This window comes from Aythya marila (genome assembly GCF_965140915.1).
Source record: "Aythya marila genome assembly, chromosome: 5".
Taxonomy (NCBI): Eukaryota; Metazoa; Chordata; class Aves; order Anseriformes; family Anatidae; genus Aythya; species Aythya marila.
Window position 1 is genome coordinate 23327685 of NC_139046.1, and position 27557 is coordinate 23355241.

Consider the following 27557-nt stretch of genomic DNA (forward strand, 5'->3'; position numbering starts at 1 on the left):
AAGCTAGAGCTGCCTGGGGAGGAAGAGCAGCTTCCAGCAGTGGCAGCCATGTGAGAGATTTGTCTCCTGAACCCCTGACCACCTGTGGTGGCCAGGAGCAGAGAATGTTGTTGAAGCACAGATTTCCTGGAAAGAGACAGTACTTTGGGCTGGAGCCCAATTCCTCCACAGGAACAGGCCCTGCTCTTATGAAAGAATTGTCACATACAAAAAGGATCAGAAGAAATTGTCTAAGGTGGTTAAAACTCAGTAAGTCCCAGCTCTGTCATGAATAAAAGGGGAAGGAGGAAAGTAACAGAACTTGCACAGGAGGAAAACCACCTGCTGTTACAGTCCTTGGATGCATGCCAGACTACAATATACTGGACCTACAAAGAAGGAAAAGACTTTCACTAGGTAATTTTGTCAAAATTTTACTTTTGAGAGCAGACACCAGACTTGGAGCTCATGGAAGACTACTGCCCATGTTCTTGAAGAGCCTGGTAAAGCCCCATTAGTCAAGACGTCTGAACCAGAGATGAAACGGCTGAACAAGCACCAGTTAGCTCCTCCTACAGATAGTGCATATACCTTACCCTACTAGTAAGAGCATTGGATGGCAGCCTGAGAAAAGCGTGCTTACAGTAAGACATAGGTTTGTTTTGCAGGAAAGTTGAATAAAATGTGCTCTTCTCCATATCCTACCCTCAGCAAGTTTAACTAAAGCCTTAGGCTTGCAAACTTAATGACAAATTGGTAACTTTGGAAACTGGCTGCTCTTGGCTTGGACTGGCGTACGCTTTGTTGGGTTAGAAACTGGCTGGGTGACCGGGCCCAAAGAGTCGTGGAGAATGGAGTTAAATCCAGTTGGAGGCCAGTCATTAGTGGCGTCCCCCAGGGCTCAGTACTGGGGCCGGTTCTCTTTAATATCTTTATTGATGATCTGGGTGAGGGGATCGAGTGCACCCTCAGTAATTTCGCAGATGACACCAAGTTAGGTGCGTGTGTCAATCTGCTCGAGGGTAGGAAGGCTCTGCAGAAGGATCTGGATAGGCTGCACCGATGGGCTGAGGTCAACTGCATGAAGTTCAACAAGGCCAAGTGCCGGGTCCTGCACCTGGGGCACAACAACCCCAAGCAGTGCTACAGACTGGGAGATGAGTGGTTGGAGAGCTGCCAGGCAGAGAAGGACCTGGGAGTATTGGTTGATAGTTGGCTGAATATGAGCCAGCAGTGTGCTCAGGTGGCCAAGAAGGCCAACAGCATCCTGGCTTGTATCAGGAACAGTGTGACCAGCAGGGCTAGGGAGGTGATCGTCCCCCTGTACTCAACTCTGGTGAGGCCGCACCTTGAGTACTGTGTTCAGCTTTGGGCCCCTCGCTACAAGAAGGACATGGAGGTGCTCGAGAGAGTCCATAGAAGGGTGATGAGGCTGGTGAGGGGCCTGGAGAACAAGTCTTATGAGGAGCAGATGAGGGAGCTGGGCTTGTTCAGCCTGGAGGAGGCTCAGGGGCGACCATATCGCTCTCTATAGGTACCTTGAAGGAAGCTGTAGCAAGGTGGGGGTTGTTCTATTCTCCCACATGCCAAGTAATAGGACAAGGGGGAATGGGCTGAAGTCATGCCAGGGGAGATTTAGGCTGGGTATTAGGAAGAACTTCTTTACTGAAAGGGGTTAGTCATTGGAATGGGCTGCCCAGGGAAGTGGTTGAGTCACCATCCCTGGAGGTCTTTAAAAGATGTTTAGATGTAGAGCTCAGTGATATGGTTTAGTGGGAGACTTGTTAGTGTTAGGTCAGAGGTTGGACTAGGTGATCTTGGAGGTCTCTTCCAACCTACGTGATTCTGTGATACAAACAACCCAGGCACAAGCTGAAATTTGGGTTGAACAGTTCCATCCGCTCCATCCAAACTTGAAATTATACTTGGGTTGCTAAGGGAAAGCTATTGAAGGAAACCTCGGAGAAAAAATGATAGGAATGAACAGCTGTGAGTAGGTTGAAGACTGTAACAACTTCAATTGCGTCTGCCACAGATGGACATGGCCAGTTCACTGTGCCTCCCCCCCAAGTACTCACACTCAAGTCAATGGGCAGCATTCATGTGGGCAAGAACTTGCACAACTGTTTGTGCAACCTGCCTGCCAGTGTGTTCACAGCCTCTTGGGACTCGACAGATGCAGGCATATCAAGTTCAACCAACACACCATGGAAAGGAGCTTTCTGCTACTCCCTTACGGGATTCATCATTCTTTGTGGTGTGAAGGTCAAAAAACTCTTTATGGAACAAGAAACATATCTCTTGTGTCTAGACATGTTTGCTACATAAAAAGAGCAGCTCGTGTACAAACTCTGAAGTATTAACATGCATCTTTAAACAATAACCCTCTTATTTTCATTCTTAAGATTTTTTTTTTCCCCTCTTTTAAACTTCAAACTGGTCAGTCTCCTATCACCATCTGTTCCCCAGGCTCAAAGGAATGCCTGCTCTTGCCAACTCTAAGGCAAGGTAAGCAATACGGGCATAGAAAATCCACAATTACACAGCATGTAATTGTCCAGGTCAGTTGCATTTACAAGCTTTCATGAGGATGCAATGTAAGCTAGCACAGAAATACAGAGAAAAGTTGCTGCAGCAGCAAGCCTCATCTTTCATTTTTTCCTGCCCTCTTCACCCCCAGACTTACGCTCTATGCTGTTCCTCAGAGTACAGCATACTCCCTGCTATGGAGTTGCAGACCTGAAAGCCAACAGCCGGATAAGGAGACCACTGCCAAGGACAGTAAGGATGCTTTACAGAAGCTGCTGGTCAGCTAAGAGCGATGAGATTTTACCCTGATAGAATAAAATCCTAATTAAAGAACCACACTTATAGAACAACTTACACACACACTTCTTGCATCACTCCTTACACACCAACACTTGCATTGGTCAGAGACGAGATAGCACAGTGGCCAGAGCTCCTGAAAATGCTGGTAAGGGTACTTTGTGGTGCTTGTGCGGAAACCAAGTTCGGCTGTGTTCTCTCCAGCAACATGTCCTAGTAAATGAACAGGGAAGGCGGCAGAGCAGTGTGATCCAGAAGTAAAGGTCAGAAGCTCAACATACATTGAAAAATGTGTCATTTTATTTGTACACTTCGAAAGTTGTACATAGAAACTTATAATACAGTCCTGTAAATTTACTCATTGCTAGAACTGCCAAGTAGAGGGGAAGATATTTATTGATTGATCATCAAGAAGTTACAGGGGAATAAACAAAAAACACAGGAAAATTAAAAAAGTTATGGAACTCTTTTTTTTTTTGTTTTTAATCCCCAGTACAAATTTTATAAATACAAAACAAATTCACAAATTACTTTGAATGCTAAATAAATATCTACTTAATAAACTCAGACTGAATACCTCCAGCCAGCACTGGTACAGTACTTAAAAAATATGCAATTGTACTCATTCATGTGTAGTGTTGAGAAGATATGCTCAAACAAGTTTTAAACATGCACAGTTTCTTCAACTGTGCTACAGCAGAAGATTTTATCTGAGTTGATAAAGCCCTCAATACCACAGCTCCTACAAAATCTAGAGGATGAAACAAGTCATTTGGTGCAGGAAAAAACAATGCATTTCTGGAAGATATTTGGACACATGAATGTATTAAAAATGTACAAAACCTCTGTAAACCAGTACTGTACCCAGTACATCTATCAAAATTATTAGACACTGAATAAAACTGTAGCAAAGGTAATCTTTCCTACGTTCTCCTGAGTGCTTAATATTACATTGAGAATATAGTGCAGGCCACACTTCAAGGTGGTTAAACAGTTGTTATTGCTTTATACAGGTATGATGACTGCATGATTTAACATTTCATTTTAATGAATTTAACAGATTCCCTCAAAAAAAATCCTTTGGAAGGCAGAGGTTAGATTCGTGACTTCTTTGCCACGGGAGCGGCATGGTCCACATTACCAGATGTGATAGGAAGTCCAAGCTTTTGAGCCTGAATGTGGAAGAAAGCCTGAAGTCTAGTTCCAGCTTTCGCTTCACTTGTGTTACGAGGGTTGTATTCAAAGCAGTTTGAAAACATCAGCTCAATGTCTTCAATAAACTCCGCTAGTAAATAAAAAGTAAATAAGTGAACTTAGAGTGTCTCATGTCATCAAATGGCAGTATAATAAAGGAGTATGACACCGCTGAATGAGGGCAGAGTTGCCACCCTAGAGATATTTTTACACATGCATCAAGTATGTTACCAGTAAACAGCCACGTAAACGTTCTTAAATTCCTCTGATAATCAATAGAGGGAATACAGAACAAGGAACAACTGAAGCTTTTCTGGAACAACTGAAGCTTTTCTAAGTATTTAATCAGTGTCACACACTGACATCAAAGGCTTGAGAAATTAGCTGGATTATCTCAGATGCTCACTTCTTATCTATCCATACATCATGTACTTCGGTAGTAAAAAGCATTTTTAAATGACATTTGTTGAACATGAATCATGTTATTCCAAAAAAAAAAAAAACAACAAAAAACCACAAACAGATTTCAGATCCCAACACAGCTCTATTTCACAAGGATTTATTTTAAAGAGAGAAGAGGGTTTGTTACTTTTATTGATACTTACATGCAAGCTTGTATTCACATTTATTCACCTTTTCACGGATTATATTTAAGGCAATAGGTTTTTTGATGATATCATAGTAGTCTGGTACCTTTGAAAAAGAAAAAAATTATTCATACAAAAACTAATCAGAAGCTTAAAATTCTACTGATGTAAAAAAAAAAAAAAAAAGTCTTGCATTAGCAGAAAGCATTTTGGTTTTGTTTTTGAACAAACAGGAGTATGAAGCAACAACCTACACTTCCTGAGCTGAGTGTCAGTTTGCGGGTATTGCTTTTCCATTTTTATACATCATTAAAGTAGCAGACCACAGCAAACATCAGCCAGCAACTTAAATAAATCTCATCCTAAAAGCCCTGTGAACAACTGCAGGAAATTAAATTACATGAGCAGATAAGCATTAGGGTATTACAGCTACTCTGATCTGTTGAGAGCAGAAGTTCTCCAAGATTTTTAAAATGTTTAATTTTCCTGTAACATAATATTAAAATCTCCTTAATCATGAGTACTGGCCATTCTTACTCCACTGCTGTTCACCTTTTTGCACTGTTCATTGAAATTCCATTTAGTTATGTTGAAAGGAAGGTAGTGAACTTTCTGTAGCAAGCAGGATGCAGACTGCAAGTACCAGAGATAGTACCACTCAGAACAGCGTTTGTTTGATAAATACTAGAGGTGAAAAAGGACTGCTTAACCCTTAAGGGTACTGATCATTTGGATGACAGGTTTTGAGGTCCAAGTAAGCACCAAGGTATGGGTGCTATTTTCCACACCACAGAGCAAGAAAAAAAAAAGTGGTATCTTTTTAAATGCACAATCTGCTCTAAATATTGCTTTCTTCTAAGAAATACCTCCTGTGCACCACTGTACATGTTCTAAAAGCAAGTTCTTTATTATTGCCTGAAACTTTACCATATCAAATACAACCTGCAAATGAATCTAGAGGAAGAATTAGCAGAGATACAGAATTAGATTATGTTTTTCATTCTTTTCACATTCAAAGTGCTGTTTACATAAACACTAAATAAAATGTAATTTTCTCTTTCTGGCATAATGAAGAAAATCTGGGACCTTCAGGTATGGATTTTTCTTTCTGAACTGTACAGGCTATCCTTCAGTGATTTGTGCAAACCTGAATGCACTGAACTCTCATAGTTTGCTCTCAGGATCAGAATTAAGCTGAGTTCTCCATCTATCCTCCTTAAGAAGCTTCCTTGCATTCACCAGACTTAAGCTTCCCAAAGCAATTCCACTACTCTAGTAGCCAGATGCTCATCCTGAAATCATTCATTCAAAACTCCTCTCCTCCTCCTCTTCGTTTACCAGTTACCACTGATGATTTTAATAGAGCTCAGTGTTTAAATGCTCTAACTCCTGCAAGATGACTATTGCTCCTGTCTGTGCAGAGTTGCTCCAGAGGGGCTGAAGAGGAGTGGCACTTTGTTACTGTAGAATAAATCCAGAAGTGTCTTGCAACTGACAAGCTAGTGCAGCCTGCAGAAAACCAGACATGCTTTGGGAACTTTTACTGAAATACAAGTCTCTGAAGCAGTACTAAGGATACCTACTTTACCATCTGGTATTTTATAATCTAAATCAAGAGAAAATTAAATGAACTCAGCTAAGTAGTCACCTTTTTACTTCATCACAATTAATGTTGGAATTAAGCTGTTCTTACCTTATTTTATTGCAGATCTGTTTTGAAAAAACCCTTGCATAAATTAAAGATAAATGAACCAATTAATAACCATACGCTTACCTTTATCAGTCCACTGCTCTATTTTTTTTCCCCCATATCAAAGCATTTCAGTTATACACAATTGATGCCAAGCATACTTTAAATTTGCATTAAATCACGTCATTCGGAAAACGTAGTTCTGGCACCAAATATTTGAGCTGAAGTGTGAAAATTCTCCTGAATCCCACTGTATTCTCCAGTTGGGTAGTGCCATTAAGTTTTATTGACAGCAAACAAGATTCTCTAAAGTTATCATTCCCTCCTCAGTTCTATCGGTTACCTGGATTTTGGAAACCAGTTTCATGAAAGGCCAGCTGTCATCATGTCGTACCAGTTCCACTACAAGTTGTTCGAAAGCTGAGAGTTCGTGAACTCCCCCTTGACGTCCTGAACTTCTTCTGTTCAATGAGGTTTGAGGAGATGATTCTGGGAATGAAAAAAACAAAAACATCCCACCAGATGAAAATAAAAGCCTGACATGTAAAAATTGAAAGTGAAACACCATTATCCTATTCTAAAAGAAAACAAACAACAAACAGATAGTACAGGGTACAGATGGTTAGAAGGTGCAATGCCGAGCAGAGTTCTCAGTTCCTGCCCTTTGAGCCCCTGTATCTTGTGAGCTGGAGCTAAGACAGATTTTTCTTTTTGCTTGGCTGTCTCATCCTACACCCTACCCACAGTAAGCAGGGTTAGATTCCAAGAACAGCTACATTACACTAAGAGAGGAGAGAAAACAATAAAAAATCAAGATATAAGCTACAAAAATCTGGAGAAAAATTAAAAGATAAGAAACAGATGCTTTAATCCTTAGACTGTCTAGCACAATATCATATATTGATTTCAATTCTGTGTTACTGTTTTAATTGGGAAAAAAAATTAACTGTCCAATAGCAGTTTCTGGTTCAACTGCTCATAATAAAGTTAACGGCTCCTGCTTTTGGAGACTTGAGGTATTAAAACTACCAATGCCATAGTTTAAGGCCTCAACTCATGCAGTTTGGCCTCAGGAATTTAACAAGATTACAGTTTGTTATTAACCACTAAATGTCTCCCTTGCTACATAAAATGCTACCTTGCGTACATCTATGTTCTTCAGCTATTTAACTCTTCAATAAGACTATAAAAGCTATAAGTAAACATATATATGCCTTAAACCATGCAGATTTTCTGTCTCCTTATTAGTGACTGTTTCATACTGCATGCAAATATGAAAATTCCAATACAGATATGGTAAATCATGTATTCTTTAGATGACTGAAATGTCTTTAAGGTTCCCTCCCGTCACTGTAAAAAAAAAAAAGGGAATGTTTTACTGGAAATAGCAAAAATGCTTTCAACAATCACTTCTCACTAATTCTAGTCTTTGCTTTACCACACAGACATTTTAGCAAGCAAGCAAGCTTTGTTTTCATTCCAGATAAACAGATTTCTCTAACCTGTGGATTGTCGTTTCCTGCCTCTTCTCTTGGGTTCGCTAACAGGAAGAGAAAGCTTTGAGGCAGCAACTGGATACTTTCTAACCCGTTCATTTGAGTCTGCAGTATCAACAATTCTAAATCCGACAGAATTGGAAGGACTATTTTCCAGTGTGTTATCAGCACTCTTTCTTCCTCTTCGTCTTCTTCGAGGACTGAGCAATTCCACAAATACATCTGCTTGTAATGAACTTTGGCTCTGACGAGTGGTCCGACTACTAAGTCGTAAAGAAGGCTTCGTCACTGATGGAGGGGCCGATTTTACCTTTCTTAGACCCCTCCTGGTAACTCTAGATGAAGATCCACCTTGCTTAGGTGTATTCTGCTGACTCCGAGAAGCGTATCTTGCCTGACGGTGGCTGTTCCGACTTGAGAAAGGATTGTTGAGTTTGGCTGCTCTCATTTTTAATGGAAACTTGACCTGTGGTCTTCCTTGCTTTGATGGGCTACAAAAAGTGAATAATTAGATTTATCCTCAAATTCAATTCCCCTCAGTTTTCTAATTCAGCATTTAAAAAAAAAAAAAACAAAAAAAAAACACAAACCATTCAAGGCTGGTAGGCAACAGGCTTCCACTGATGCATTCACTCAACCACCAGTCTCTTAAATACTGCTCTGAATTCTTTTAATCAAATATGATGTGCAGCACATACTTTAAGGAAACGCTCAGAATTCCTATCACCGTGGCAGCCTGTGCAATGCAGATTTGTTACCTGGAACACAACCTATCAGTTTCTTGAAACTGCCTACTTAGTTCTCACAGCAGTTCTAGCTACCGTGATTTTTGAACACGGTCAGCTACAGAAATAAATCATGGTTCTAAATAGCTAAATGTAAATGTTACAATCTAGTCCACGTTTATAACTAATATTCAAGCTTCTCCTGCCATTACAGAAAGATCCCAGAGACAACTTTACTTATCAAGAAGATGCAACTTCTGTCTTACTACTGAATCTCAATTTTTGGAGCCAGATATAGCTTTGCTTCAGTCAATTCAAACAATTGTACTGAACAGACAGAAAGCATTCTCAGATTAGAAGTTTCCTTGAGCAAACGTTTATACTATTGCTCTGTATCAAATCCATCACCACATTGGATTATTTATGCTTGTTTTTTTTCCCCCCTCTCCTTTTCTTAAGTCAGCTGTTGCAGAAGTCCTCAGTCCTTCCAATGTGACACAGGCTCAACAGATGATCTTACCTTCCTTACTGTTCTAATACCTACTATATGCATGCGTCTAGTCCCACAAAATTTAAAATGGGAAGAAAACAACTCCATGTTTTCTCCGGAAGATCTTTACCATTTGAAGTGCTCTCCATTGTACGTTCAAGCAATAGTTGTACAGAACCCCAACCCTGATGGCCATCCCTCACCCACACACCTAAAGGTGGAATTTTCATTCTGAAAAGTGAGTCTAAGTCCAGTGGAGCTCTCTTTTGTTAATTTTAAACCCCATCAGTAAGTGCCAAATTCATAACAAGCTTCCTTCCACCCCACCCCCTCACTGGATTTTCAATACATGTTCTTACACGAACAATTACTCCACCTAATAATCAAGGTATTTCAGTAGAAAGCCACTTTAATGGGTGCCTGCTTACCTCATATCTTCATCCTCTTGAGATTCATCATCTTCCTCTTGCTCGTCTTCATAATCCTCTTCCTCACTTTGTCTCACTTCATCATAGTTTGCATCTTCCTCCCCGTCTTCTATTCGTTCAGCAGTCTCCTCATCGCTCTCCACAGATGGTCTCTGTCTGGAGGACAGGCGTCTGGAGCGCTGCTTTGGTCGGCACTCTGGACAAAACCAGTCCCCTTCAGGAATGACCTACAAAGAGAAAGAAAAAAGGGGGGAAAAAAACAAGCATTAGTAAGACACTTAGCTGTAAGAACTACTCAAATTTTATGCAGAAAGGAAGGTGTTTTTCCTCAGATACCTTAAGCTTGGGCCTGATACAGTAAGTATGATAGCCTCGATCACAGCCATCACACAGCACCATGCTTTCCGCATCACCTTTCTTTCGACACACTTTACAGCGAGCATTGAGGATAGACTTGGACCAGATGACACTTCGATCCAATGTAGACAGATGAAGGAAGACTTGGGACAAGCTGGTAGAAGAAAGAAGTGACTCTCTCCAGCGATCCAAAACTGTTTTATAGGATCGTCCACCATCGCTGGCATCTGCCATGAGAGGAGAAGAAAACAAAAAAAAACAGGATCAAACTTCTTTTTCAAACATACAGGTTGCTCCAGATGATGAAGTAAGGCTTGGTATTTTAAACAGAAATGCAATAGCAAACTGGGTTAATAATCTTTCTTATCTTTTCAGCACTCAAGTATTTCCTTACTAGTCTTCCAGCTGCTGAAGCTGTAGGATTTTATCTTTCAATATCAATTCAGCTGCAAACTTGCACATACATAAGACAAAATTCTTACTCAGTTGTCAACCTGAAAACCTAATGATTTGCTTTAACTTCAAGAAGTCTTTCTGTATAATTTCTAAGATCAAAATCACACCTTTTCACAATGTTTGCACCTAAATAAACTGCGTGACATTGAAAAGAGACTTTGTGGGGGGAAAAAAAACACACACCATGAACCACCACCAACCAACCAGCTCAGAGGGCTCTCACACCTTCCCTTGTCCTGCCCCATTATAATTTAGCAGACTGTTTTGCAGCACTCCCTCCATGCTTCAGTGCCTTTACTCCTATCCCGCACTCTGCCTTCACAGGAATTTGCATGTCAATGTGCTCAGCCAGACTGGGTGACTGATCTGATAGAAAAATACCTGTTTTCTTGATATTTTATAAGCAATATAGCACATGAGAAGCTGTGGCACACACCTAGTGGCAAAACAAGAAAGACCTGGGATCCTCCTGAGGTTAGAAATAAATTGGGGGGAGAAGTCGTATCAAAACGAAACCCGTTTGAAAAAGTGAAGTCCAGGCCCTGAAGTGGTCACACAAATACACATGCAGAACAGTGAAAGGGGTGGTACAGAACAGCAATGTGCAGCTGGGAATTGCAGAAGCAAATGGCCTGTTGGAGGAGCTAAAGAAACAAGAAGGCCTAAGTTACACCCTGCATTGCTGCTGCTAAGTGGAAAGGAAATTTGAGTGCTGAAAGCCATTTCTTGCATTTTAAAGCAAGAAGGTTTAAGAAAAATCTAGCAGTACCTTCAATAATAAATTTAATAACAGAAGTGTCTGAAGATGTCCCTTCTAAAAGTGATATTCCAGTTATTGCTGTGTGATCTCTAGCTGATTAACGATGCGCACAGGTATGAAATGCTACCTTGCCTGCTCTACCAGTCACAGTGGGCACAGGAACGGCCTGCAATCCTGCTGTCTGCCAAGTGATTTCTCCTCAGAAACAGGAAGAGAAAAACATCTAACAGATAAAATGAAAGAACAAAAATCAGACTAATTGCTCTCCTGGCAAGGCTGTTCTGCCTTCTCATCTACTGTCTGCCAGGATTTGCCTAATCTTGCATACATTTGCATGAGCAGCAAGCAGCACAGGAGAAACAATGAGCAAAGACAGAGGATAAACAGGCAGCACAGCTCCCTAAATAAAATTTAGCCACTCCTGAACTGCAAATACTGTATTTCTCACCATTTCTTTACTCTGTCCTTAAAGTTTCCTTTCTCAGGTTCAGTCTTACTACACGTAGTGCACAAGCTCCACTTTGCAGCGCTGCAGTACAGCTCTCAGTGTATTATTTGAAATTCAGTTAGATGAAAATGACAATTCCCTGTCAGGACACTACACTAGAACCTGAAAACCTGTTCAGTTCGCAGTTCTGCCACAGATCACTACTGTAACTCCAGCAAAGATGATTCATCTTATCTGTATATACAGTTTAGCAAGCATTTCCTTTTCTGACAGTGGCAGCTTGAGCATTATTACTTTTTTTTTTTTTAATTATTATTGGCAACTATCTGTAACCTGGAATGGTTCACAAATGGAGCTCACCATACAACACAACAAATACATGCACTGCCAAACTGCAGTTGCAATACAGAAGGAAATCACTGACCACTACCTGCTGAAGCATGGCCCAGTGCTGAAAGAAAACGTGCCAAGTGACACCGGCTGTTTCCATTCCCAATTTGGGAAATACAAGTAACACTTTTTTCTTCCATCCCTCAACTTTGTCATTTATATTGTTAACTCTGAGGGGAAAATGGCCTCTTCCTTTGTGTCTGAGCGGCTCTACATGGCTCAGTGGGATACCCCTCTGCCAGCTAAGCCCTCCAAGCCTTGCTACAATGCAAATGAAGTTGTTTGACAGATCTATGCACTCATCTATCAATAGCTAATTGAGTTCAGGGAAGGGTTTTCCATCTTAGTATTTCTATAAAGGATATGCAGTTGCACAATGCTGCAAAGTTTAAAAAAAAAGGCATTAAAAAGAAGGGGGGAAGGATTACGTGAACATGCAGATTTCTGTCCCAAAGTGATAAAAAGAAAATACAGTTCTTTATCTCTGGGTGCAGATTTTATTTTTATTTTTTTTATTTTAAATCTTTGAGCCATATTTGTTTTACTTCCAATAAGGTTTAAACCTTTTAAGCATTTATACTGCAATTCCTTCAGCATAAGGAACTGGCTACAGAATTAAAGTGAAGAAAAAATTAAGTGCTCTTTAATTCTTAGCAATACAAGTAAACATGTAAAATTTACCATCTCTCTGACTAGTCTTGTCTTCCACTCTCTTCCTCTTTTTATCCCCCCTGTGGCTTCTTTTATTATCTTCTGCATTACCTAACGTTAAATTCATACAGTTATTTCAAATACGTTTTTGAAGTGTGGGGGATATTTTCAAATTAATTTTTATAATCCGTATTTGCATAATCTAAAAATGTAACTAGAACAGTTGTTACCACGCATGCATATAGAAGGTAGGCAGGGAAGGGTAAAGAGAATGCTGTGCGTGGAGTGATTGCATAGCCCAGGATTCACTTTGACTTCCACTACGAGCAAAAGGTTTAGACAAAAAGCTTCTTAAATTGACCCTCCCTTACCTTTATGTCCATCTCTGGTATAAATGGCTATAGAAGGACCTTAGTAAACAAAGGTTTTTCTTTCAGCAAACATGTCTGGTCTGTGCTGCCACAAACATCCTAACACTGCAAAAATATACCTGCTTCATGGTCACAGCCCTCAAGGACCAAGAAAACTAGCTTGTCTGTCCACATGAAATGACCTATGATAGTTGTGTGCAGGAACCTTCCTGAGTATCAGAATGCAATTGCTCTCCCAAAAAGAGACAGAGTAGACCTTTATCTGATCCAAATGCAAGGTACCTTCTTTGACTGCCTTTTCTGAAGAATAAGAAAACAAATCTCTGCTGGAAGATGCCATATTTTACCATGAGGAGGTCTAATTATAGACAGAAAGCAAAACAATTTTGAGAGTAGAGGAAACAAAACTAATCTGAGTCTAGGAAAAAAGGAATGGAACATAGATGAGCAAAAAGCAGCAAGTAAGATGTATTTTTTATTTTTCTTTTTTTGTCCCATAAGTGCATGGCAAAAACCCACACTGTGTATGACTGTACCTGAAAGATTCTTATTGACTGGAGTCCTGCACTAGCACAGAAAGCAAGATTTTTTTCTTGGCTGACTCACTGGACACCAGGGTGACCAAATCACATCATTTTAAACCTCAGTTTTCACATCTATGTAATAGGAATGGTGAGACTTGCTTCTCCACTACAAAGTATTTTGAAATGTAAGAAAAAGCAATTTATACTAAAAAAAAAAAAAAAAAGCAAAATCCACAACAATTATTGTTTGTACTTCCTCTTTTTTTTTCCTCCAAACTTCAGTTTCCATCAAACAGCTTAAGTTTTAGAACAAAAAGAAGTAACTGTTTATTACGTGTTTCATTTCAGAATTTTGCAGGAAAAAATGTGTACTGCAAGCTGTACTTCGCCCCTCCCCTCCTTTTTGAGATTCTCCTCAAATATTACTTTGGACTGAAGGAAGAAAATCAAAGTTTTCATGGCTGATTCGTAATGAAAGGATTTCTAAAAACACAATTAATAATAAAGAAATGCTTACATTACAATTCAAGTCGGGTACTGTTAAATTTTATCACCAAACAACAGAAGATTATCAGTCATCTAGCAGTTCTGCAAGGCAGAGGGTGCTCTTTCTGGGGTTTCCAGATCTCCTTTAGCTTTAGTATCTTCTGTGTCAGCCTTTTCTTGCTCTTCAACTTTAATATTTTGTATGCACCTCAACTCTAAACTTATCAAAATCACCAGCAAGGCTCTTGGCAGCCTGACAGAGCCTTAGAACAAAAAAGGAGCAAAAAGGAGCAGCTGGTCCTTTTATTACCGTGCTGGGTCCCTTTGTCTGCTCTGCACCCTGGAGGCCACCGGGATAAACTTGCCAGTGACTGCAGTGAATTTCACTACGCTGTCTTTAGTGCTACAAGCTGTAAATAGAGCGAAAACTAAAAATTGTTAAGTATGGCTCCAATCCCTAACGGGAACAGAGCACACTGTGAAAAGAGGCAGGGGGGATGGGGGAAAGGAAGTGCTACAGCAAAGGCAACAACTGAAATAAGGAAGACAAAATAAAGTTTCAGTTGGTTTAAAGCAGAAATGCAATAGTACTCATTTTATCAAACGTGCTCCCCAACCTACTACCAAAACAGACCTCTTGCAGACTTGGCATGTTTTTACTTCAGTGGTAATTACGTCATCTAAAAAAGATGTGTTTCTCAGGTTTAATATTAAAAACAGATATACAGGCATTTTCTCTAGGGGAAAGTTTCAGTAAGTAGTTGGAATAACTATTAAAAAAAACTGTTAGAAAAATTGAGTGGACAGACAATAACCCAAATAAGATCAAGACAACAAGCCCACAAACTGTGTGGCTACAAACTAAAAACTAACTTCTGTCCTCGTAGTTATCTTGGCTATTTCCTAGTGAGGTCAATGAAAGAAGGTATCACAGTTCTGGGACAGTCAGTCCCAGACTAAGCAGCTGTATCCATTTTTTATTAGGATGTTTAGTAACACACCTAATGTCACCTATCTAGGAGAAGAGAGAGCTTTGCCTGTTACACGCAGGCAAGTTGCATGCTGAGAAACAGAATTTACTTTGGTGACATACAAAGTCATTGGTTCCACATAGGGAGTTTAACCTGAATAGAAGACTTTGCACATTTTATAGTATTTTCTTTTTGCTTTTTTGTTTGTTTTAAACAAATCTGAAACACTGAAGGGCTATATCCAGAAAGGGCTGCATCCACATCTGCTGCTTGACCTCTGGAGTGCCTCCATTTGCCAGAGGCCTCTCTAGCACACAGGTTTCCTCGACTCTGCAGTTTTGCCCTCTCGTCACATCCAAAAGCTCCCAAGTCAGAGCACCCTTCACATAACTGCCTAGAAGTCAGAAAATTCAGCAAGAAATGTGTGTGTGTTTTAGGCCTTCTTTAGTACAGAGCTGTTCAAAGCCATGTCTCCTCAGATCTTGCTTTCATTCAGACTCATCTCCTGGTAAGAGCAGGCTATTACACAACCAAAAATACAAGACGCTTCGCACCAAAGGTAGAACAAGGAAAAGGGAACCTGACACTGCAGCTTAATGAGTATGGCAGGTATGGCAGTAAGGCAGTATAGAGCCCAGGATCCCTTCCTGCTCCCTGAACTATGTAGGTTACCCCATGCGTTACAGTAATCTCAAAGCAGAACAAATCCCCAGGCAGTATGGTAATATAAACAAAGAGGAGATTTGAGACACGTAGACCATGTAAGATCATTTTCCCTATATACTTTTTCCATCACATAATAAAGTATACAGCCTGTAAAGGAAAGGAGGATTACTGAGTTAAAAACAAACAAGAAACTGCATCGTCATCAAAAGGTCAGACAAAAACCCTGAACCACTGTTAGATTATGGCAGAGTTGGGACTACTGAAAAAACAATGAATGAGGTATGAAGTATTGTAAGTTTTTTTTTTGTAGGGACACTTTTCTTTTAGCCCTTTTCATCTAACTCAAGATGTCAGATCTATAACCTCCTAATAGTCATTTTCTCCCTTAAGTGCAGACTTGCACCTAAAGTAAACTTCAGTAAATGCAGTAAACTTGCAACTGTCAGCAAAATGCTGTTGCCAAAAATACTCAGACAGTTTGGAAACGGAGGCTTATGCTGCACAACATATTTACAAACAACACATGCAGAATCAACACAACGAACACTAGATGTACTGCCAATTAAAAGCACCACATGCATGGTGTAAGTCCAGTCATAGGGCAGAAAATAAACTACACCATGCCTGGCTTGGAAAGAGAGGACATATTTGGATTGACCAAACACTTAACCCAGTAAAACTTTTAAACAGCTGTGATTTTAGCTACTCCTATGCTTTACCCTTTCATCTCAATTGTGCTGCATTTTCTTCTTCTAGAGGTAACGGCACCAATAAAAAAAGCTTGCAGAAGGGACCCTGCCCTTGTGTCAGATTGTCTGGCGTAAGTCTAGCTCAAACTTATCTTCAGAGGCAAGTGATATTAAGACAGACTCCATGTAGGGGCAGCAGAGATGCAGAAAGTTTTAAGTTGACTGTGCCATGGAGCAATAATGTGAAGTGAAAGCGCAGGTTTCATTGTATGAACATCTTGAACTGCTGCAACAAAAACTGCTGGAACTGACAGATTCTGTATGCAATCATTATCAGAGGGGGAATACCATGTGTAACAGCTCATGCTCTGGAATATCCACGTTATGCTCTGCACTGGTAACCCTGCTACACTCCCACTACGAGAGCCAGTCCAGCTGGGGCACAAAGCACAGCTCCTCAGTGTAACACGAGGATAGGAAGCTTGCTGGGACAACTGCCTCAGGAAGGACATATCTTCAAGCAAACCTCCAGTGTTGAACTGCAAAAGGACCCAGGTAAGGGACCTGAGTAATTAATCACCAGAAAACAAAGCTACAAAGCTACATTATGTGCTTTGGATTTTCTCTCTCACCACTAGAGTACGACAGAGGGATTTAAGGAAGGAATGTGCTAAAGTCAAGCTGTAAGAGTGCTTTAAGTTTTCTGAACCCTTTATTTCCAAGTCTTACAGCATAAAATAAAACCTAAGGACTAGAAAGTTTGCAATGTAAATCATTACTACATTTTATTGTAAATATTCTATTATTGTTAAACAGATGATCCAGACAAACCAGGACTATATTGTTTTCACAGAAACAGTATAAAAAGGAGTTTAAATTTTACAACCTAATGAGCAAAACTCATAGTATAGTTCCGTGATACATTACCTTCAACAGTAGTACTGAATTACAGATTATTCACCCAGAAAGCTCACTCACTGCTGCCTAAAGGTACAGCTTATCTTCCAGTGCATCAGTGTAATTGTGAGACCATGTAAACAAGATCACAGAAGTGATCCAGGTTAAATAGGTATGTATTTAAGTAACAACGTATTTTACTCTAACTTTTATGTATGTTCCTTTTTTTTTTTTTTTTTTAACATATTTTCTTTCTGCACATTGTGAACTACAAATATCGCCTCATGATCTAATGCGTATTGATTTATTTTTTAAACAATGGTACCTAGCAATAGGTTAGCTGTTTGTTCTTCTCCCCAACCTATCCCTCTAAAACATTTAGTCCCACAAAAGAAGCAAAAAGTCTAAAGAAATCTGACACAAAACTGGAGACACGCAGTTTCAAACCTGAAAGCTTACCAAGAGGTGCTTTGAGAAACCTGCGCTCGATTCCTTGTTCTATCTGGAGCAGTGCAGATGCCAAGTGGTGGACCACATTATTAACTGGCTGAGGAGTACTGGTACTTGTTGATGCAGCACTTGGAGCTTCGGTTTTTAATCCGACAAGTCTAAAACAAAAGTGTATTAAGCACATTTTAATGTATTTTGAATTCAACACCATGATAACTGCATCTATCTTTATTCACAGGTTTCTTTTTTCCCCACTTAATTTATATGCATAGAATATAGACATGAACAGATACTGCTCAGGTGTGATTAGTCATCCCAGTTCTTAACTTTGTTAATTAGTCCAGTTAATTGAGATAAATCATCCTTGGGTAAAGGAAGATACCTAAATTTCAAGAAACATGGATGCCTGATTTTGCTACAATTAAGATTTTCAGAAGATTCCACCAGATAATTTATGAGAAATTACTATAAAGAGCACAGTTTCAATAATTCTTCCAATAAAAAAAAATGAAATAAAACCCTAAAATAATTTTAGAATGTTACATTGAAAAGTCTTTATATTCTCATCTTTTAAGAACCTTCTAAAATACTAACTCTTCCCATAAGTTAAAAAGAAAAAATCCCACAGCAAAAAAAAAAAAAGTCACGTTCAACATCCATAGCAAGTCACTTAAAAATATTTCCAATCTTTTCATTATACAAAGCATCTCTTCAACAGTTTAGTTTAAACAAATGAGCAAACTACATAATTTCAATGATAAAGATGAAAACAAACAAAGCCAGTATTTCAAGTATATGGTTTCTCCTAAGGATTAATGTTAGGAGCAGAATATAAGGCACCCAAGATCCTGGCCTCAGCAACTGTGCTGAATAAAACAAAACATGCTGACTTGAAAGGGATGTGCTGTGGGTGTTTATTTTTTTTCTTTTAAATTCTCAACCAAGAATTAAGGTAGATTTGTAATAAAACAGTCTTTGCTCAAAGAAGGCAGTTAAGTAATCATTTCAAAGCGCAGTTAATCTTCTCAACCACAAGAATAAGTATAGTGTAGGAAAGCAACTCAAACTAATGAAAATAAAATTCAATTTCTACTTGGGGTTTGTAAAAAAAATAACTAATTAAGACCGTCTGGATTGTGCTTTATTCTAGTGAACGTGCAATGCTTTTGGTTGTCCCTCTTCTTTTTTCACACTTAAAAGCTGTTCATTATATTTTGCAGTCACACATTCAGAGAGCCTGAAAGCAGACAGAAAAAAAGCTGCATGCTTATTTACATTTCACTAGTCAAACCCCACAGTCTTAATGAGATGTCACTCTGGGTGGATAAAAAGCCCAGCATCAAAAAGAATCTGTCATATGATTGCAGAATCCCATAGTCTGTTTTAATATTCAAGACTTTAATATTAGAGTGGCAACAACTCAGGAACTTTGATAGAGTCTGAATCAAGTGCTAAAAACGAAGCAACAAGCTTCTGCCACTGAATTAAGAGACAGCAATAGAAGCAAGTGCCCAAGGTAACTGGAGACAGTCGAATTTTAGCTTCATGATAAATGAAAACAGCAGAATATTTCTGCTGTTACAATTCTCAGGAAGCAAGTATCTATAGATTGTGTAATTCATATAAGGGAGATGACCCTAAGTATTTTGCACAGAACTGGAGAACTCAGATTCAAAGGAGAGTCTGACAGAAAAGTACTTATTCAGCAAACTGCAATAAAAGGAGAAAAAAAAACATAGAACCTTAAAAAATAAATTCCCACACTCAATATAGGATTCAAGAGCCTATCCAGGAATATGGTCTTCATAAAATAAAAATTTAATTGCAGAAAACCTCACAGAATACATAAGCAAACAGTACATTAGTACAAGGATTGCTTCCAGTGAATCTTTTTTCCCTGCAATAATTTAACATTTACATCCTTTCAAGACACAGGTTTGTATGTATTAAGTAAATTAAGGTATAACTATTTCTGACAAGTATGCAACTTCTGAGAATTAAATATTTACAAAACCTGAATCACTATGGTTTGATTTACAAATGCTGATTTGGTAAAAGTCTCTCATCTCTCTCAAGAGTTTGTTTAGAAAAAAAGAAAGTGCTTTTGTAGTTCCAATGCTGATTTGACATTTCATCTCTTTTTTATTTTTTTTTAATTTATTATTATTATTTTTTTTTTAAGTCTGTAGTTTGCTCTACAAAAGGATCATCATTATTAAATTTTAAGGTTGTATTGCTGTTTTGCTACAGCGCCAAAGACTAATGCAGACCATGACCTGTTGCACTGATGGCTCCTACTGTGACTCATGGAGAGGTGCATAGTACATGAGTATTACCACCGTTCCTTTTAAACGCTCTTACTCTTTCCACAAAGCTTTTATTCTGGAAAATGAGAAAAACACCAGGGTATTTCTTCCCTGTATTTTAAGTGATTTTTAAATTTGGAACATGTGAATTCATGCTAAAAAGGACATTCACTTTGAGCAGCACAGTATCTGAATGGTAGCACTTGTCAAGCTGGCCTGCAGCTGTCTTTGTTTTATTTGGTAATAGAACCGTGTCATTTACAAAATATAAACCAATGCTAAAATACCCCATTTTACAGCTCAAAACTTAAAACTTATCTTTTCAAAAATACCAACTCATATAAATTAAGAGTGAAGGTTTGAAGGTGGAAAACTAGAGTACTGTTACAGAACTCACAGAGAAGAGTCATCATTTAAATGGCAGTTCTTACCGGTCTTTCACAATAAATTTATCTTGATCATCAGTTTCCATTTCTTCAGATTCTTCATTCACAGCTTTAATTATACCATTTTCTTTGTTTTCATCATTTAAGAACTCATACCGCCCATGTTCTAAGGCTGCTCTCCAAGACTGTCTGTCTATAACCTGAAGCAAACATACAAATTTTAAGTTTCTGAAGAATCAAAGGCCACAAACTTCTAGTGCCAATTACTGTCTACACTTAATTATATTACATTGTCAGTGAAACCCACAGCATGCAAGACTTCTCATTTAGGTTACAGACTTGACGGCACCACTGTGCTCCTAGGTGCTCTACAGTTCACAAGTACCTTAATAGCCCCCAGTGTTCCTTGGTAGATCCTGTCTTCAATGTCCAAAAGGAAGTCTCTAAGTCTCAGTTCAAGCTGCTTTTCTGCAGAGATGTGGGATGCATCATGGGCATTCTGCATCCTTCCACGTCCTGAAGGAGGTCTCATGTCACTTTGAGGTTTGTCTGTAATAACATCAAGTAAGTAACCGTTAGAGGGCTTCCTGGCAGTGGAGAGAGCAATCGGTTGTACAAGGCAGAAAAATCTAAACAGTGGTTCAGAACTCCCTTCATATAACAGCAGTTGTCAACACCAACACCCCCACACCAACTAAGGCATCTGATCCAGGCAAGCAGAATATCCTTTTAAGAGAAGACCTGAAGACAAGCATCTGTGCATCCCAACACACGGGATAAGAAATTCTTGTCGATTTTAAGAAGTCATTGTTTTGCATTTATCTACTACTTTTATCTGCCAGGCATATTTATCAACAACTCTGCTATGAACACAAGAGAAGAAAAATTGTAAGATGAATAAAGTCACACTTCTGGTATGTTTTGTATTGCATTATTGTTACTTTGCAGACTAGCAGAACTCACCTTTCCTTTGTGCATGGATCTTTATCGTAATATTTAAAACATGCATATGCAATTGTCAAGTCACAGAAACCAACAGAACAAGGTATAGTCCCTTTTTAAAAAGTTATTTTGAAAGCAAACAGGTAAGTGTCACAGGAACGCACTAGACTAACTGCGTCCTCTAATTAGAAGAAAGTGGAGCTAAAAAAGGAACAAGCCAACAGATATGTTACAAAAAAAGGAAGAGCCGAAGAGCTGATAATATACTATCAAGCAAAAAGACCTCTTCAGAGGAGAACCAAAAATTTATGCAAAAGTTCAGAAGCCACAGGAAAGAGCTGAAGTTATGCACACATCTTAAATTGCTGTTTGTAAATCTGCAGACATGGCAGACATCTCTTCATATGATTTACCTTAAATCCTCCAAATGTAGTGATGAAAAGAATATACAAAAACTCAGAGGTATTTAATCAAAAGTTACCTTAGAGCTGCTGTCGAGGAAGTACAGGACAAGTTTCTAAGACACTCAAGTGCAGAAACAATTCCCTGTAACTGAACGTAATTATGCAAATATTCTGAAAATGGATACTAGCATACTCTGTCTGGATGTGAGAAACATCCTTTTTTGTTTAAATTTTGTTTAAAAATCAGAAGAGAAATGCCTTTTCTAGAGCAGAACTAATACAGCAGCAATTAGCTTGCAAGTAATTGATATGGAAAAAGTAATTCCAGTGTCCATTAACTTAATATTACTTAAATTTTAATTAAGTAATAGGGTATATCCTATTTCTTTGCTTGCTCTTTTGAGTGTGAGTGGGAAATGGAAAAAGAAGAATGGTAGTCTAGAGAATCACAGAACAGTTCTCAATTACTTGAATCAAGTCACGTGAGTGAAGGAACCAAGGCAGCAGCTCAATTCCACTGTAGTAAAGCTCCCTTTAAAGGAAAGCTATATCTGCTTATTGTTTCTTATCACATTAAAAAGGAAGCATTGGTATTAGGCCACTGTGTTTTAATTTTCTTGCTTTACTACACTGAAAAATTTGAGGTTCAAAGATTTTTAAATTAATCCTATTCTAAAAATTCTAGCATCAACAGAACTAAAAATTGTGATTTGGAAATCAAGTTGCATTGCGGACAGAGCAACACACAAAAATGCATATAAAGGATCTTTGTCCAGGAAAATAAGGAAAATCCCCCCAAACACACACATGCACGTGCATAGTATAAAGTGAGAGATTTTCACATCAAAATCCAGGGAAATAGCTGTAAGACCTCCAAATAAAGCTTAATTACTATGCAGAGTCAGTGCTGTGCTAGCTTCCACCAGAAGGGTAGATCTGTTATGGATTTATTAGTACCTGTACCCAAATTGTTAGCAGCATGCCCTGGCGTGTACAATCCAGCAAAAACAGAATACAGTCCTGCTGTAAATAACTCTCCCTTGCCCATGTAGAGATGACACAAAATCTTCACAGTAGTTTTGTTATCATACAAAACAAAATGCCATTTCTTGAACATTACCCCCTGGAGTTTACTTTTGGTAACATCCTCTACCCATCACCATTCTACAAACAAACCAGGTGCAAGCTTACATATGCAGGATTTTACCAGCAATTGGAGACAATGCTTTGGGACAACAAATGGAAAAAATACTTGGCCAAGAGGGAAGAGGGGAAAAGCAAACAACCAAACAAAACTTAGGTCCTAACTTTAGCATGGTTTTACACTTTTACTCTTTTAAACCCGTAAGAACAATACTGTTCTGCATATGCTTCCTCCTCTTGTAATGATCATTTGCCAAAGGAGAGGGAGAGAAAAAACAAAAAGCAGCCCAACGCAGAATCCACAGCATTAATGTAACGTTACACAACAACCAACACAGCTACACTTTTTCCTCCCTAAATGTTTTAGTATGACCCTGCAATAATGCTATCTTTCCCTTGCTCACAACACTCAGTCCAGCAAAGGCCTTTGAGTAATTTCAAGCATTGTTATGAAAGAACGTGTCCCACCTACTCAAAAATCCATGTGACAATAAATCAACTCCCTTTGTGAAGTTTCCTTCTCCAGCATCACTTGAGTCTCACCACATTGGAAATGAGGACATCAAATCAATACTATGACTTAACCGTTAACAGATATTTATCTCTATCCGTTAGTAATCTTTTCCCAAAGCTCAAATTGCTTCCTCATGATGAAAATATTGCTTTTTTAAGCATAAAGTATCACAAAATTAGTTCTCAGTTAGAAAAAAAGAAACCAAAACAAAAAATACACCATGTTTTCCATAGAGCAAAGTAACGCTTAAGTAGTAAGAATTGTTCTTAGGAATGAATTATAATTAAATGAGAGTTAGAAGTTTCTAGTATATAATATAGGAATTACAACTGTGGAAGCAAATTAAAATCAGGAACCTTTCCTTTACCTGGAATATGGAATTTTTCCACAGGAAAACTGCTTAGTTGTTCATATATTCTATTTTTCTCCTGTAAAAGAGTTTCTTTTAAGGCACTCTCCCTATGTCCTCGGGAATTGAGAGCCTCTAGAAGTTGGTCCAGTTGTTCCCGAGAACTGTAAAAGCACCAACGGTTTGGTTTATATACTGGCCTTGGCACCTCTACAACAACACTGGTGTGTGAATCTTGGTCAATATTGGAGGTAGATTCAGAGGATTTCAAAGACTCTCCAGTTTTACTGAATACCTGAGGTTCACTTGTGCAAGACTGTACACTATTCTGAAAGGAAGAGGTTCGAGGCAACAACATGTCTTCTGTGAGACCAGAATAGTCCTCTTCTATAAACAATCCAGGAACAGAGGGGAAAATCCAGTAGCGTCGGTACATACGGTCACGACCTAAGGGGGTAATATTTGTGCAGGCTGTTGCATTCTGAATCTTTTCTAGTAGTTCCTTCTCTTTCTTTTGTTGCTCCTGTTTTAAAGCTTCTTCGTCTTCAGCAGTAAGTGGTTCACTCTTTTCAGAAGTCTCTTCTTGTCTTGTAAATTCTTTATATCCATTTTGCCCTCTCCTTCCTAAAAGTTAAAAGAAAAAAGAGCGGTAGCAACATGCTTAGATTTATTTTAGCTAAAGAAATAATTTATAAGGGTTGGTTTAAGTCATCTCCCTTCACGACTATCTAAACTTACACTGTCAAAAACTATCAGCTTAGTCAGGAAACAACTCCAGCTTTAATAAAGAAAAAGAAGTGATTAACCAACTTCCCCCATAAAATAAGGGGAAATTACTGTACCTTCTCTCATTTACCAAGATTGAGATTTTTAGTATTATTAAAAAAAAAAAAAAAAAAAAAAAAAACCACACAACTCTAAGAACTTAAAAGAATGCCATAAAACTGTCTTATTACAATAAAATAAAACTCTAGCAATCGAATTCAAACTATGTTTTGGACTGTATTTACCATACTCAAAATAATGAACTTAAATTCCCAGAAAACCTCAAGCAAAATCAGAAGTGTTCAAAAATTCATCTTCCTCTCATGAAACTTATGTCTAGTTACAAGCAATAGGCTATGGCAATTACTGTACAAGAGCTGCTATTAACAGCTGCTTAGGAAGTCTGGGAATAAGTCTGATTTCATTCTTACACAAAAGGCACACTGCTTCATTAACAAAAGCAAACTAAATCCAATCACTCGTTGTAACGTGTTATTTTAGAAACCTGTTGAAAATTTCTAACAAAAAGAATAAAAAACATTAGATGAGATTCCTTCAAAGTCACTGAAGTACATTACTTGTAACTGTAATTGTCTGTCAGGCAAGTATACAACACAAGAAGCAGGAGAGGAAACGAACATACAGATGACAGCTAGATCTACATCAGGCCAGCTAAACTCAATGAATAGCCCACTATGAGCATGATCTTTTTTTTCTTTAAAAAGTTAAAAAGACAGATGCTTACTGAAAGTTTAAACAAGAACTGCCCAGTTGTGTGCATGCATTCACACAAACACACGTGCTTTATAGTATTACCTCTTCTTCCTTTTTTGTTTGGTCCCAGCTCTTCTTCATCTTCTGTCACTGTGTCTACATCTTGCTCTTTACGTTCAGTTTCCTTGCTCTCTGCACTAGTATCAAGGTCTTCCCGTTCCTCCTCCCTGAGGCAATTACAAAAAAAGGTGACAGGCTGAGCAACCACATATTAAAAGCTGAATGGAATTAAAAAGAATACATGGTATAAACATGGCATCTTCAACACAAACAGTATTTTCCTCTCAGAAGTACTTCAGCTTGTCACAGATCTATAACGCTGCATATTTTCTATTTAAAAAAAAATGAACATTCATAATATATTAAAAACACCATAAGAAACCCACTGAACTGAAACTGGGAAGTTCCATATTGAAGACTAAAACCAGATCTTCGGTATTAACTCTTGCATTTAAACACCACTACTATAATCAGCCCGTTTGGTGTTTTCCAAAGGTACCTCTACTAAGCCAAATTATGTTATATTTTTGGTCATGAAAAATATATATATCCCCTCATCAAAATATATACTACTTTATATAGTGTTTGTTACACATTTTTCTCCCTAATCCAACAAATACGATCCAAAACCAACAAAATTACATGCAACCATTACAGGATAACATTTTGCACAAACACACACAGCAATTATAGCTTCAGAAACAGCACAGATCTGTCTCTGGCCCTTGCTCACCTCTTGCAAGTAGATTTATTTAGCTAACTACCCTCCTCAAGCAGGTAGGGATACAGTGTACATTTTTTTTTCTGGAATCAGAACAGTTGGATACACACAAATTTTACCTCCTAAAATCATACAGTTTTAATAACAGAACAAAAACTTCAGTTCTATGGAAATCTCATGGGATAGCACAGCATTATTTTTTTTTTAATGCTACTAAATTTGGTTTGTAAACTGTTATGCAAGGTCAGTATTATTTAGTTCAGATCAGGCCAATTCTTCAAATTAAAAAACAAACTAGAATGGGTTTCTTATGAGGATATTCATAGTTATGAAACAGGTAAGACAAGTAGTGCAAAAAATACAGATTAGATTTCGCAAGTTCCTTTTATCAGTTGGTAAAGCTGTCAAGCTTTCAACAAAGTTATAAATATAATAAAAATTTAAAAAATAAAATTGCTCTCATAAAATAATTCTAAAACACCAGGAAGAAAAAAACACAAAGGGCTATATACTTTAATGAATATATAGCTTTATATATGAACAAGTCAATAAAACTACATAGGCAAGATCTGGCCATGTAACTGAGAAGTGCTGTATTACAATGTACCACAGTAATACCACGTTATCATACCCAACAGATACTTCCGTGGCAGGATTTTTTTGCTCTTCTTCCTTCAGCTTTTCTTGTTTCTCTTTCATTTTTAACTCTTGTTCTTTTAACCTTTCTTCTTTCCTCTTACGTATCCTAATAGTAAAAAAAAAAAAAAAAACACCAAAAAAAAACAGAAAATCAGTTGCAATTAATCTAGTATCTGATCTGGCTACATCTTTTTCCTTTACAATATCATATAAAAATAACAGTAAAGTGGAAAAGCACAATCCTAAACACAATGAAGTTTCACTGCTCTCTAGGGTCTCAAGAAACCAGTATAAAATACAAACAGTTAGCTTTTTTTATATGCCTTTTGCAACTGAAGATTAGTCTAATTTGTGTCAACAACGTTCAGCTTCCTGCAACTCAGTTCTACCTTGCTGCTGCCGCCTCTCGTTCTTTGCGATGCTGTTCTGCCTTCAATTCTCTGAACTCCTGTTTTGCCTGTCGTAATACATCAACAGAATCCTCAATGAAATCTCGAGTGGAGACGAGAGTCAGAAGTTTCCCACAGAGGGCATGAAGGATCTTCATCTTTTCTCCTAATAAAATTCAGACCAACGTTTACATTTCATTACGAAACCGGTAAGTAATCCTTACTCCTATACACTTCAGACAGAAGCATGTAAAAACACTCCTCAAAAAAGCAAGTAGTCAGAAGTCAAACTCTTGTAGTATAATAGCTGCACTTGCAAAGAGGCTTTTCTTGAAATGGTAAAAAGATCTTTGCTCAGAAATGGAAGTCTTAGCTTTTATTTTATCAACTTCTAGCATGGAAAAGAACTAAAATGCAATATCGCTTTTAAAGCAGAGATGAAAGGAACAGTAGATAACCATTTTTCTCCATTCACAAATAAACAAAACCCAAAATAGAATGGCAACAAAAAACATAAGACTGAATCAAATGCTCAGGTGTTTCTATCACATAGAGCCCCTTATGACAAGTAAAACTAACCTTTTTTATAGGCTTATAAAAAGGTTCTTAGACATAATAAGATGCTACCTATGCAATTTCTGATCTGGTGAGACCTACATGACCCCCAGAGATCCTTTCAGACCTAAAATACTCT

The 27557-nt window shown here is 38.2% G+C and overlaps 1 protein-coding gene across 4 annotated transcripts in view; it reads right to left on the reverse strand.

Moving 5' to 3' along the window:
• Nucleotides 1-3089: 3089 nt before the first annotated feature.
• BAZ1A (bromodomain adjacent to zinc finger domain 1A) overlaps nucleotides 3090-27557 on the reverse strand; it is a 61490-nt gene continuing 37022 nt past the window's right edge. For all 4 annotated transcript variants that reach the window (XM_082760910.1, XM_082760911.1, XM_082760908.1 and 1 more), the window contains 13 exons: nucleotides 26864-27029; nucleotides 26467-26580; nucleotides 25157-25281; nucleotides 23594-24199; nucleotides 20609-20772; nucleotides 20269-20423; nucleotides 17541-17689; nucleotides 9752-9999; nucleotides 9416-9642; nucleotides 7779-8263; nucleotides 6620-6765; nucleotides 4605-4692; nucleotides 3090-4090 (listed from right to left, as the gene is read on the reverse strand). In XM_082760910.1, the coding sequence (XP_082617036.1) occupies nucleotides 3900-4090; nucleotides 4605-4692; nucleotides 6620-6765; nucleotides 7779-8263; nucleotides 9416-9642; nucleotides 9752-9999; nucleotides 17541-17689; nucleotides 20269-20423; nucleotides 20609-20772; nucleotides 23594-24199; nucleotides 25157-25281; nucleotides 26467-26580; nucleotides 26864-27029 (2864 nt within the window). In that variant the 3' untranslated portion in view covers nucleotides 3090-3899. The remainder of the gene's footprint in view (nucleotides 4091-4604; nucleotides 4693-6619; nucleotides 6766-7778; nucleotides 8264-9415; nucleotides 9643-9751; nucleotides 10000-17540; nucleotides 17690-20268; nucleotides 20424-20608; nucleotides 20773-23593; nucleotides 24200-25156; nucleotides 25282-26466; nucleotides 26581-26863; nucleotides 27030-27557) is intronic.